At 39.0% G+C, this 14667-nt stretch overlaps 1 protein-coding gene across 1 annotated transcript in view; it reads left to right on the forward strand.

Moving 5' to 3' along the window:
* SLC25A48 (solute carrier family 25 member 48) overlaps nucleotides 1-14120 on the forward strand; it is a 52764-nt gene extending 38644 nt beyond the window's left edge. Inside the window, exons 6-8 of the mRNA XM_085864545.1 lie at nucleotides 2812-2945; nucleotides 13004-13150; nucleotides 13283-14120. Coding sequence (XP_085720671.1) covers nucleotides 2812-2945; nucleotides 13004-13126 — 257 coding nt within the window. The 3' untranslated portion in view covers nucleotides 13127-13150; nucleotides 13283-14120. The remainder of the gene's footprint in view (nucleotides 1-2811; nucleotides 2946-13003; nucleotides 13151-13282) is intronic.
* The last annotated feature ends 547 nt before the right edge of the window (nucleotides 14121-14667 follow it).

Raw genomic sequence — 14667 nt, forward strand, 5'->3', positions numbered from 1 at the left:
ACAACTTGCCTTTGCCTCATGGAAAGCAAACCCAACTGAGGGCAATCTCAGTTCTTTCCACAAAGCTCGGAACAAGTGTGTATCTACCCTCAGGAGAGCCAGAAAACAACATCTTTCTCATCTCAAGTCTGAACTCTCAAACCTCTCTCCCTCCTCAAAATCCTGGTGGCGTTTAATCAAATCTGTTTCTGGTGTATGTTCCCCCTCCATCCCCTCCCTTACCTCAAATGGCCGCACTGCTGATTCCACACGTGATAAAGCTGAATGTCTAAACTCGGTGTTTGCAGCTAAATCTTGTGTCCTAAACCCATCACTATCTCTACCCACTTTACCCAGTCGCACCCAACTGTCCCTGGACTCTGTATCCTTTTCTCCTGACAAGGTGGAGAGCTTGCTTTCAAACCTCGAGTCAGATTCTGCAACCGGTCCAGATGGCATCAGCCCACGTGTCCTCAAAGCCTGCTCTTCTGCTCTTGCTCACCCTCTCTCTGTTCTATTCACCCTCTCATTTGCCCAAGGTCATCTGCCATCTGCTTGGAAATCTGCTAATATCACTGCCCTGCATAAAAAGGTGCAAAAACAGATCCCTGTAACTACAGACCAATCAGCCTTCTCCCAATCATCAGCAAGGTGATGGAATCCATCATCGCCTCAGATATGAAATCCTTCCTCTTCTCCAATGGCTTGATTTCCAATCATCAATTTGGTTTCAGACCAGGTCACTCTACCCTAGATATGCTGCTTCTGCTCTCCCATCAATGGATGGAGGTCCTCAATGCCAGACAGGAAATCCGAGCCGTATCCCTGGACATATCACGTGCTTTTGACACAGTCTGGCACCCTGCCCTACTCACCAAACTCTCTTCCCATGGTATTCAAGGCCATCTCCACTCATGGCTCGCAGACTTCCTCTCCTGTCGCAGTCAACGTGTGGCCCTAAATGGAGTTCTTTCATCCCCTCTTCCTGTGCAGGCTGGAGTTCCTCAAGGTAGCGTTCTGGGCCCTGTTCTTTTTCTGGTTTTCATCAATGATCTCTCGGACTCTCTGGAAAATCCTCTATTTCTCTTTGCCGATGACTCCACCCTCTGCCGTACCATCTGTCATCCCTCAGACCGGCAAGCAGCAGCTTCTTCGCTCACTGCAGATCTGGATAAAATCACAAACTGGTCCAACACGTGGAACATGTCTTTCAATCCAGACAAATCTCACACTCTCACTATGTCTCTTCGAAAGGACCGTTTACAAAACCCCCCATCCACTTTCTCAACAATCCTCTGGAAGAAGTCTTTTCTTTCAAGCTTCTAGGTCTCACTATCTGCCATGACCTTTCCTGGGAAAGTCACATTTCCAACCTCGCCTCAAAAGCCAGTCGCCGACTGGGAATCCTCCGTCGTGCTAAGTCCTTCCTCGGCCCTCTTGAGCTCCTGACCACTTACAAAGCTTTTGTCCGTAGCCTGATGGAGTACTGCTCTCCCCTCTGGGCTGGTGCTCCTGCCTCCCACCTTTCTCGGCTTCACGCTGTCGAAACCAGGGCATTTAAGATCATCGGCATCTCCCGCAATGAAGCTGAGTCTTTGGGCCTCTCACTCAATCACCGCAGGTTGGTCGGTGGTCTTTCTGTCTTCTACCGACTCCTCTCCAGCCTTGCCCCCTGCTCTCTCTGCGATTTGTCCCAACCACATTTCCACAGGGCGCTCAAGGTCCGCCAACAACCCCCTTCTGGTAAAACTACCAAAATCACGAATCACTGCTCATCTTCACTCTTTCTTTTCCCGCCTTTGGAATAAACTTCCTCACTCTATTCTTTCCCATTCTTCCCTCCAGGCTTTCAAAACAGCTGTTCACCACCACCTCTTATCTTCCCCCATCCAAATCCTCGATCTTTTCTACCCCCGATAATCCACCCAAGCCCACTTCCTTCATTTCCCCTGCTTTCCTTCCTGAAAGTCCCTGAAATGTCCATCTTCTCTTCGCCATGTTCCCCGTCCCATCCCCATCCCTCTCCCTTCCACAGTTCACCTAATGTGTCTGTTCCCCACTGTTTTGTCCCTTCCACTCCCGCCCCTCTTGTCTCATGCCTCCTTGCTGTGAGTTGTGTTAGCTCTCATACGAGCCTCGACCAAGGTATACAAAAAAAAAAAAAAATAGGTTGCTTGATATGGCTGCCATCTTGGATTACATGCAAAAAATTTAAGCATTATATTACTGAAATTGCTGATCAGAAAAATTGGAAACTTGGCACCTCTCATTCTCCTCTTAATGGGAATAAAGGATTGCAAGGTTGATACCATCAGTAAAGTGTTAGACCAGCCATAAATCTTTCAAATAAAATCCTTGTTTACCATTGAGATTCAGTGTGCATGTCCAGGCCGGAACATTTTTACCAATTGAGCTTTTGTCATCAAATCTTCAACAAGCCTTTGTTATGAGATTGTGGAGACCACAAATGGATAAAATGGACTTTTTTTTTTTAAACTGTCGTTTTCCTCAAGTTTAGTTCGAGTACAAAGCAGTGCGGATGGGCTTTGCATTTTGAGATGCTTTCTAGTTATCTTTTTGGATCATTCAATCATTTCCACGATTCCACCAACTTGTTATATTTTTTTTTTGGTCTTCATAAATTCCTTTCCAGAATTTTTCTGGAGGATTTTTCACTTTTTGCTTATTTTTACAGAATAGCCCTTATTCTATAATTATGTATTTATTTGTGAACCTTTCTTTGTAAATTTCCTTTGGCCAATCATTAGTTTTGGCACTTCAAGAATGCTTGAAAAATTGAACTCCAAGGTTGAGGATATGCCATTACTGCAGGTGCCATTTCATGGGGTCTTTCCACACCGCTGGATGTTGTAAAAAGCAGACTCCAAGCGGATGGCATTGGCAAGACAAAGTTTCATGGAGTTCTGCACTGTATATGCCAAAGCTACCACACTGAAGGGCTCAGGGTGAGTATGGTTTCATCACATTGGACTTGAAAGTGAAGCTTGTGGTCATTGAATCACATTTTCTCACCTCATGGTTTGATTGAGGATATAATTATTATCAAAAACAAAATATTTAAAAATATTTCTGTAAAATTGGCAAGGAACACGTTTTTTATAAAACGCCCGATATATATATATATATATATATATATATATATATATATATATATATATATATATATATATATATATATATATATATATATATCGGGGTGTATTATGTGATACCAGTCGTCCGTCCGTCCATTCCTGTCCGCACTCTAACTCCCAAAGTTTTCAACTTTCACGTTTCATATTTGGTACATAGGTACAGACTGTGGAGACGGTGTGTCCCGACATACGTTCGTCATCTAAAGTGGTTGCCATGGCAACCAGGATGCTGTTTTCCATGTTGTAGCACAATTCTGTATATACCTTCTTGTTCGGGCGTATATTGTGCTCACTTGCGCTCTTGTTAGATTTTATTCTGCTCGTGGGGTGAGCAAGAGTTTTGTCTGACCAGGAAAGAGATAGTTTTCAGCACAAAAAGAAAACAAAAACAATATTTGTCAATATATTGTAGTCATCCTTGGATTTCCAAATTTCCAATAACCTCAATCAGCTGCAGTAAAGCATTCCGTCATGTAACTCCAGAACTGATGAAACGGTGTTCTTGGCAGTATCAGTTGAGCCATGGACAAGCACTTCTTCTTTTATTGTGTACATAGTCTAGACTTGTGGAATAGCTAGAACTACTACACTGAACGGATCAGGACACAACTGGATAAAAGGAACAGGGATTGGAGGGGGGAAACACCAACAGCAGAGTTGAATGCCAAGATAGAGGCAGACTTGGACAAACAACGTGTGTTTGGTGGAATGGGGGGCAGGAGAGGATGCAAGGGGTGGACAAGATAGATGCAGAAAGAAACTCTCAGGAGGGAAAACTGGAAAATTGGAAGGAGGAGGGTTTGGGGTGGGATTAGCGAGGGTATAAAAGATCATGATTTTGGATTGAGAACGATCTGAGATGGTAGTGAGCAGCTGTCTTGAAGACCTGGAGGGAAGAATGAGATTGAAGAGAATGTGAAAGTTGGTTCCACAGGAGGGAAAAAGAGAAACAAAAGAGTGGAGGTGAGCAGTGATCCTGGATTTTGGTAGTTTCAACAGAAGGGGGTTGATGCGAGACCGTGTGTACATGGGGGTGTTTATCGAATTTGGACACAAAATAGAAGTCATAAAGAACCAGATTGTATGGATGAGGGACCAACTCAAATCCACGATCTATCTTAGGTGCTTTCTTTATGATTTGTAGTGGTATGAGCAGTTACATTGTCTCAAACCAAATATCTGACCAAATAAGCACTATATTGTATCAGGAGGAACCCAAATAGACAAAGATGGAGTCATCAGGAGGTACCTGGATAGGATTCGGTTTTCAGCTCCTACTCCTCTAACCTCAAACTCATCCAGATGCAGCCAGGTGAACCTTACAAACAAAACATTTGCAAGATTCACCCCTCCATAAACAAAGAAAAATATAGAAATAAAGGAAAGATGTAGGAGACACTAATGAAGCACTTCCGATTTGATTAAATAGTTTTTAAAAAATTAACCCCCATTATTTATTTGTTTTAATTATTTCACACAACTTCCATTGCTTCAGTACTTGAAGCTCAGGATGAATTCGATCCCCAATTTTTTGTGTAAGATTTTATTCGGGGGCAAATCATATATGTACTTGTACTTGTAACAACCTTGTCAAGTAAATTGCTGAGGACAAGCAAATTTATGAAGCCAACAAACCACACATTTAATGTCGCCTGCCAACAAAACTCCACTGAACACGTAAACGTGTGAAAAGCAGCCTCTGGAATCCTACAGGAAGGCGAACTAGTGCGGACGATGTCAAACAACAGCAGGTTCAAGAAAATTGTCACAATGAAGCGGTTCGGATAAAACGAGACATTGGGACCTGATGGTTTATTTGAGGAGAAGCTAAGATGGCGGTCCTGTTCTGGAGCTCACGGGAAACCCGGAAAAGCTCATTCCTCTCTGTGGAAAACAGAATTATGAGGAAAAAACAACAAGAATTAAAGACTCGCACTGCATGAAAACCATTTATAAGCAGAACAGTAAAAATGTTCCCATATTATACGCATAGCAGTAAAGACTTTCTAACAGCCATTCCCAAATTTATGGAATAAATTTGTCGAAATGTGAGTCTTTCAGTCCATTGACTTCTCAATCATTGTCCTCGAGCTTTGGCACCCAAATCAATTTAGCAACAGCTCGAATATAGTTCTTGCCACTAACTTGAATGCTGGCAGATCGAGTGCATCCATCTGACCCTGGAAAGGTCTTCCATGACCGTGCCAACTTGCCACTGGGTACGACACAGCTAGGAACGGACGATCAGCACCATGTCATCAATGTTCTGCTCCCTGTCCTTCTGCCACTTCCGTCGAAGCTGTAGGAAGTACCTGGGAGGTAGTATTTAATAAAGTTGGACCAGAAATAGGCCATGAGGATGTGGCTGTGACACCATTGACTGCGTCCGGAAGAGCTCTTTTGCATGATGCACCACTTGATGTTGCGAACCAGGAATTGATTATCATGATTGGACGCCTCTGCAAACCGAATTAAAGAGATCCAATGGGAAAATTCAAAAGATGCTTCTTTTGCTGGTGAGATGGGGCAATTGTACTTGATTGACCATAATCGATGCATGATTCAAGCTGATTTCTCAAGTCAAAATGATTGTATTCTCCTTTGTGCTGCCAACGTACATTATCGAAATGCGGGTAAGACCTGTGACCATCCAATAGTTCCACCTCAACTGACACTGCAGGGCCGATTCCTAACACAACCTCCGCTGCTTCATCATCTGAGTTTGAGCCAATATTCTGATCAGGTGATGTAATGGCCTACTTGGTCAACCTTCAACTCGGCCATCCTGAAGACTTGCAACTTCTCTCCAGGTTAAATTGTTACCCTCGCTGAAGGAGAGGGTATTACGTTTGGGTCAGTTAGTTTGTTTGTCTGTCTGTCTGTGTTTGTTTGTTTGTCTGCACATAACTTTCGTGTTTTTCTCCGCAACCGCTTGTCAGATTGAGACAAAATTTTCACAAAAGGCGTGACTACTCGTGTAGAATGTTTTTAATCATAATTATGATGTCATAGTTCACGTGGTGTGGAAGCTATGTTGGCAAAACTTTAGACCTCTGTATCTCTGAAACCGCACCAAGGAAAATATTGCAACTACACACATGGCAACTACTACGCATGGGGAATAAGTGTGATCTTTGATGATGTCGTAGGTGCCTTTGTTATGACGTCATAATTGCAAATGTAGAACGCCACATCTGATCAGTAGGAAAATTTTTCAGGGTGATGTAGGGATGAAATGATCCACAGAAAAAAAAATGATGACGTCATCAGTAACGTGATTCGGCCACCATATTGTTGTTGTTTTTTTAACCTTCAAAACTCTTCTTCTCTGTAGTGGTTGAACAGATTGAGGAGAAACTTTACAAATATGACCGCCTATCCATGAGGAACAAAAGGTTCACGTATATGACATCATAGGTCACATGGTTTGGCAGCTCGAGAACGGCTGGACAAATCAAGGGGAAACGTCACACAAATGTTCCCCAAGCCATGGTTGTTCAAGATTATTTGGGAATAATTGATAGGTCACATGATTTGGCAGCCATACTGGATTGCAAAAAAAATTAAACAATGTTTTCTCTGGAACTGCTTAATTGATATGAAACTTAAAATTTATGATCTAGCAGTGGTGGTGTCTACCTATTTTAAATTTCAAATTGATCAGATGCATGGTCTGGCAGCCAGATTTATTTAATTTTTTTGATATTGGTTCTTTTGGGTTTTTTTATATTTTATATATTTTTTATTTTTTTAATGAGGCTCACTTGGCTGTGCCTGGATGGGTTTGGGGTAGAGGAGTAGCAGCTGCAATGTGAATCCTATCCAGGTTCCTCCTGATGACTTCATCTTTGCTTTTTGCTTGTTCGGGTTCCTTCTGATTACTCCAATGCAGGACTGTACCTATTTGGTCTTCCATTTGATTTGAATAGAATTTATTTTCATCCCATTTTAAATTCAATTGAATAATGAATTATGATTTTTAAAACGTCATGGGTCAGGGTCAGGTGTCCAATCAAAGCGGGATGTCTTGGTACCCGGTCATCACTGCCACCAGTTATAAAGTGGCAGTTCTAGTTTCTGTTTCTTATTATGTAACACACCAGGTACACAAAATACACCACACAAAAGCAGTCCTGGTGAGGGTCTGCAATGTCTAATTGCTCTTTTTATTTGACAAATTCTTTTTTGATGACGTCATCGGTCACATGTATATTGGTCAGTAGCGTTTGTCTGTTTGTCTGGTTGTTTGTCTTAGTCACACGATTTTTGGCCACAGTTTTCAAGAAATCGTTTTGAATTTTTTTGTGTGTGGAGGTGAGTGACCAAGGATGGCAACGCTAAATTTTGGTGAAGATCCGAATCCAGATCCGGATCTGAGAATTTTTTAAGTGATTCTTCACCACTGGGAGATGGGGGCCAAAAACTATGTATAGCATGTTATCTCCAAAAGTTGTGGATGACTTGTGACAAAACGAGATGAAAGAGTTAGGTGACAAGAACAAGCCGATTCGATTTTGGTTAAGGTCCAGAATCAGATCTGACCTATCAGTGGCATACAAAATGTAAACTATTCAGCCTGGCGGAGATATGTTCTCGATGGAGTGCCATTCCGTTTCACCAAGTTGTCACTCGATGAGTGATTTTTCATTTTCTTGTTTGTTTGTAACTTGGCGAAATGTTGTTTTTACCAAGTATGTTGGTCTGTGGCGTCTGTCTGTTTGTCTGTCTGTTTGTCACATGATTTTTGGCCACAGTTTTCAAGCAATCGTTCTGAATTTTTTTGTGTGTGTAGGTGACCAATTATTTTTGAGGTCAAAATTGGCCAAAAGATCAACATAGGCCAAAGGTCAACAACTAAGGTGGTATTTCTAAAATCCTCAATTTTCATCCAATTTACTTGACATTTGAAAAAGATTTTCATATCCTCCCTTTCCCCTCATTCCTCCCCACATCCCTTATTTGTCCAAATCTCCCTCTATTTTGTTCTTCAACCCTGCTGTTGGTGATTTCCCCCCCTCTCTCTCCCTCTCTGCTCTTGCTTTTGTTCTGTTGCATCCTGATCTGTTTTTTTGTGTGACTTCTACATGTGATACATTAGGTGTAGTGGCATATGCATGGTCTGCCTTTAATTCATATCCTTTTACAGACTAGATTTTTTTACAGACTACTCTACAGAGTTCTCCATCCTCTTCATCACTCTTTGTCCAAGTATGGTCCCTTAATACCCATCATTGCAATATTTTTTGAAATCCCCTTCTTCCCCCTCGCTGTACTTTTCTGGTCACTCATGACTTCATTACCTTATCTTGTTTTCTCCTGTCTTCCTCCTTTCTGTATCTTTCTCTTTTATTTCTTCATACCACCCAGTTATCCTTCTCCCTTTCATACTTGTCAAAATTTTTTTTTTACCATTCCTAGTTTATTGTACACCACTTCAATTCCCAATTCCATATCCAGGAAATGCATGATGTCATTGCCGGGCACCGAAGGAAGTACTCAGTTTTTTACTCTGTTTTCTTGCTTGCTCGGGCGACATCTCAGCCATCTTTTTAGCAAGTAAGCTGAAATTTGGGGACAAAAGTGAAGATGTGCTTTGGCAAAAATGTTGTTTTTTATTTTTTGTTTAATCAATTAATCAATTAATTGATTAATTACTGAATTATTATCGATTTATTAATTCCTTATTTATTTTCTTTCTCATCTGGGTAATATCTCAGGCACCTTTTGAGCGAGAAAACTGATATTTTCACACGACAGTGAACAAATGATTTGGATATAAAGGGTATTTTTGATTTGTTGGTTAATCTAATAGTTGATTAATTATTTATTTTTCAATGAATGAATTTTCAAAAAGTTACAGAATCAGATGAAACGGTGGTGGTTTTAGTGTACTATGATCCAATTGATTAAGAAATTAATTATTCTATGATTCTTATTTATTTATTTTAATTATGCAATTAATCAATCAATTATTGCACACCGCTCCCTCCCCCTTCCGTCTCCATATGCTGCACGGCGAGTAAGTATCATTTGTACACATTCGCTTCAGAAATACATTTGTACACATAAACTAAATATCATTTGTACACATTAACTCAATATCATTTGTACACATTAACTAAATATCATTTGTACACATTAACTAAATATCATTTGTACACATTAACTAAATATCATTTGTACACATAAACTAAATATCATTTGTACACATAAACTAAATATCATTTGTACACATAAACTAAATATCATTTGTACACATTAAATACATTTGTACACATAAACTAAATATCATTTGTACTCACAAACTAAATATCATTTGTACACATTAACTAAATATCATTTGTACACATAAACTAAATATAATTTGTACACATTGACTACATATCATTTGTACACATTAACTAAATATCATTTGTACACATTAACTAAATATCATTTATACACATAAACTAAATATCATTTGTACACATTAACTAAATATCATTTATACACATAAACTAAATATCATTTGTACATATAAACTAAATATCATTTGTACACATTAACTAAATATCATTTATACACATAAACTAAATATCATTTGTACATATAAACTAAATATCATTTGTACACACAAACTAAATATCATTTGTACACATTAACTAAATATCATTTGTACACATAAACGAAATATCATTTGTACACATAAACTAAATATCATTTGTACACATAAACTAAATATCATTTGTACACATTAACTAAATATCATTTGTACACATAAACTAAATATCATTTGTACTCACAAACTAAATATCATTTGTACACATTAACTAAATATCATTTGTACACATAAACTAAATATCATTTGTACACATTGACTACATATCATTTGTACACATTAACTAAATATCATTTGTACACATTAACTAAATATCATTTGTACATATAAACTAAATATCATTTGTACACATAAACTAAATATCATTTGTACATATAAACTAAATATCATTTGTACACATAAACTAAATATCATTTGTACACAGAAAGTAAATATCATTTGTACACATAAACTAAATATCATTTGTACATATAAACTAAATATCATTTGTACACATAAACTAAATATCATTTGTACACAGAAAGTAAATATCACTTGTACACATAAACTAAATATCATTTGTACACATAAACTAAATATCATTTGTACATATTAACTCAATATCATTTATACACATTGACTAAATATCATTTGTACACATAAACTAAATATCATTTGTACACATAAACTAAATATCATTTGTACACATAAACTAAATATCATTTGTACACATAAACTAAATATCATTTGTACATATAAACTAAATATCATTTGTACACATAAACTAAATATCATTTGTACACATAAACTAAATATCATTTGTACACATAAACTAAATATCATTTGTACACATAAACTAAATATCATTTGTACACATAAACTAAATATATCATTTGTACACATACACTATAAGTATCATTTGTACACTGCTTCCTCCCAATTCCGTCTCCATGTGCTACACGGCAGCATTGCTGGGCACCTTAGGCACCCCGGCAATGTAGCGCACTGGTGGATTTGTTATTTATTTATTTATTTGGCACGGGGTGGTGTGCTTCAAATGTACCTCTTCTTGTTTCGTTTTATTGCATTCATTCTCTCTCTCATTCAAATGTATTCTAGTCACACTGCCTCTTCATGTGAGATATGGCAAATTTTTCACCGTCTTCATCTGCTCTTCCCCTTCCTCTGACCCTTTGCCATTCTCCCACCATGTTCACCCTCTTTTTACTTCTCCTTTCTTGGGAAATATTTTTATATCCATCCGCTGATCATGCCTGGTGCTGGCTTAATGGTTAGGGTGGTGGGCTTGGGATCCTAGGAACCCGAGTTCAAATCCCACTCAGCTGTTGATTTAATACCAGGTGGGGTTGACTCTGCCTGTCATCCTTCCGAGGTTGGCAAAATGAGTGCCAGCTTGCTGGTATCCTGTGTCGGAGTGGGACCCGTCCAGGATTGTGTCCAATCGCCAAGGAGACTGCTTAGGCAACACCAACACTCTGCACAGAGTATGGTCCCAATGGATGGATGGGTGGATGCTTGTAACTGCTTGCCTAACTTGTAGAAAATGTAACAAATCATTCCATATATTTTCATTCTCCACTGTCAGTCTAATGTAGTACTTCTTTCTCATATTACTCTTTTTGGAAACCTCACTTTTAGGTTAGAAAAACAAAGCACTTTATGGCCAATTCAACTGAAAGTGAAGTTACATTTAAGGTACTTGAGGAAGCAGAATTTGCTGGACATGTGAAGGAGGCAGAGCTCAAAAAAGAAGACTGAAATGGGAATGAGTTACCACCTTTGTTGTGGACGAGAGGAAATGCTGATTTGGTTGCTTGCTCTTTGGCTTCTACTGGACTTGACTTAATAACTTTGAATTCTACATTATTATTACAACTTGTTTGTCTTGCTCAGAACCACTACTCTCATCAAAACTTCGTTATTGTGAGCGGTTGCCAAGATGCATTGTTGCATTTCAACTTCTTAGCAACCTCCACCTGCCTGAGTGTCCATGCGAAGCACCAGATTCAGTGTTGTACCAGAAGGTCTACAAACCATTGGCTATGTAAAAATATAATGCTAAAACTCCCACAGATGAAGAAAACTAATGTCTTGGTGCAAGATGATGTGGCCTGCATTTGGTGTAGAACCTTACATACGATGCCTAATGCCAGACAGTGCTGAAACCATTCCCTCTCGATTCATACTGTAAGATACCAATGGGTGGCTGGGTTCTGGTGAGCCATAAATGTCACTCATGTAATGATGGAGGCCCAAGTAAGTAATAGCTTCATGTAAAGTTCAGTTATGATCAAACTGAAATGTCTCTGTACAAAGAGCTTCACCATTTGACGATCACAATTCACAACCCACCATTTTTCCCGAGGGTTAATGTTTCCATTACACCACACATACGTGGCTGTCCTGAGATCCTGAGGGTCATACTGCACTCGTTCATGGAAAAGTCGCTCTTTTCTGGATTGTTAATGGCGGCAAGACACTTGAGGGTGAGAGCCGATACCATTGGGAGTCAATGAACTGTTGAGAAATCAATTGCATTGCACTTAAACCGCACTGTTCTTTTTTTGGGTTGTGTACATGTGATGTATATAGCTATGAATGGAGAATCTTGCCTGTAATGCTAATTGACTATTTTTTTTTATGTTATCTGATTGCTGTGCATGCTTGTGTCGCTGTCAATCGAGGTGGCAATTGTGCCTGAATTTCTACCTCTGCTGTTTGTTTGGAGATACTGGAAATACACTTTTGGAAAGTGTACACAGCTACACTGGAAATACACAGCTATACTGTATTGCACTTGGCTTTATCATGAAATAATACCATTCCAGTTATAAACATCAGCATTGTTAAGTCAAAAGGTAATAAGATGCTCATTTGGCACGGGTGAGATGGGCCACACAACTTTATCTGTCTTTATGTTTCATTGTTATTAGCATCAGCTAAAAGCTTTCACCAGACTTGGTGGTGTAATAGTTGGAGTGTGTGTTCCAAGTCAGGGAGGTCGACAGTTCAAACCCTGGCCGAGTCATTCCAAAATATATTTTTAAAAATTGTACATGCTGCTTCCTTTCTTGAGGCTCAGCATTTAGAAAGGATGGAGCCCAGACAAACAACCATATAGTCCAGCATTCTGTGGACCTAATGGCCTCCTCCTGCATCGAACTTCCTTGTAAGGTTGCTGGAACTCATATTTGACTGGTATTTCAAATGACTAATTTATTGGTGTTCTGATTATTGAGCGAGTACATTTTGTTTATGTTGATTTACACAGGTGTTTTTTCGTGGCACGATCGTGAACTGTGTGCGTGGCTTTCCTATGAGTGCTGCTATGTTTCTTGGCTATGAGCTTTCCCTCAAGGCGATTCGTGCTGCACAGGCCTGTGCTGAGCTCTGATTCATTATGACCAAATAAACAAAGGTACAGTTTGCACAATGATTTACTTTCATGCTCGATTTGCTTGTGTAGCCTACTTTATTCTGGTACATGATATTTGCTTCATCATGCATGATGAGGTTTAATAAATAGGGTGTTTTGTTGTTTTCTTTTAAGGAATCTATTATTATCAAGGAACTTGAAGCAGAAACTTGCCATTTCCTTTTGAGACATACTGAATATGGACGAAAACTTTTATTTTCTACTTGAAGTGGAGACGTGTGCCTCTTGCACAGATTTTTCCTCTTGCCAACAGAGCTGCCAGGAAAACCAAGAGCACATAAAATTGATTAAGTGATGCACATAATGGCACTTTTATGTAATGTTATATATGGTGTTATTCTTGTGAAAGTTATTCTGTATGTTTATTATGAAGTAATTATGTAGCTTGACTTTATTATAATTTTGTTTTAAAAACGTACAGCCAGCCCTAAGTCGGAGATTATATAAGGTTCTTCATTCAAGTGTCTTGCTCAGTGTGGCAGATGTAGCAGCAGAAAGTTTTGCAAGTTGCAACAACTTGACAAGCAATTTATTTAATTGTTTTGTGCTATTCCTTCCAAAGTGGGGTTGTTGGGGGTTTTTTTTGTCATCTGTTTCTCCAAATGGGTGATCAGACAACATTACGATGCAATTTATCGAAGACACCCTTTAATGCATTTGTGTCTTTTTTAGACCCGGACCGAGCTTTTTTTGCCTGTTACGCCACAACTTTGTTATAAAAACGTTTTTATGCATGATTTCCATGTGTGCTGCGAGTGAAAGGTGCTGAATGTTTCTGTGTGGGGTTTTTGGGGTTTTTTCCTCATTCAGGATCAGGGGCAAGTGGGGTTATTTTGAAAAAAGTTACCCCATCACATGGCCCGGCATGATTGCTTGTTTCACTATAACTTTGTAATAAAAAAATTTATATGCATGATCTTTCATATGTGCTTCAAATAAAGTGTAATACATATTCCTGTGTGTGTTTTGGGGTTTTTTTCATTCAGGATTGGGGGAAATTTATTTTTTACAATTTTATGCCAAGAATGCATTTGTGGGTCTTTTTGGACCCAGTTTATCATTTCGGTTGTTGTAAAAAGAACACCAATAAAATGTTGTTTTCCTTATTGTATTATTTCTGATGTATTCTTTTGTTATTATTAGTCTTTAATTATTACATTCTCACTCCCATTCCCTTCCCTCCCGTTTTATGAAGAAGTACTGTGTGTGTGTGTGTGTGTGTGTGTGTGTGTGTGTGTGTGTGTATGTGTGTGTGTGTGTGTGTGTGTGTGTGTGTGTGTGTGTGTGCTGCGTTGTGATGTACTTCCATACCCTTTGACCCATGGCACTCAAACATAATATTTTCTCTCCAAATTTGTTTTGAGCTATGACTTGCCCTCCCCTCACCCTCCCCACTCCACTCAATAGGGTGGATGGAATATGGAGTAGGTAGGAAGGGGGTTGAGGTTAAAAAAAAAAAAACCAGATGCATTCCAATAAACATTTATTGCCAGAAAAAC

This window comes from Eptatretus burgeri, chromosome 18, assembly GCF_056783735.1.
Source record: "Eptatretus burgeri isolate ZD-2024b chromosome 18, Ebu_testis_v1, whole genome shotgun sequence".
Classification (NCBI taxonomy): domain Eukaryota; kingdom Metazoa; phylum Chordata; class Myxini; order Myxiniformes; family Myxinidae; genus Eptatretus; species Eptatretus burgeri.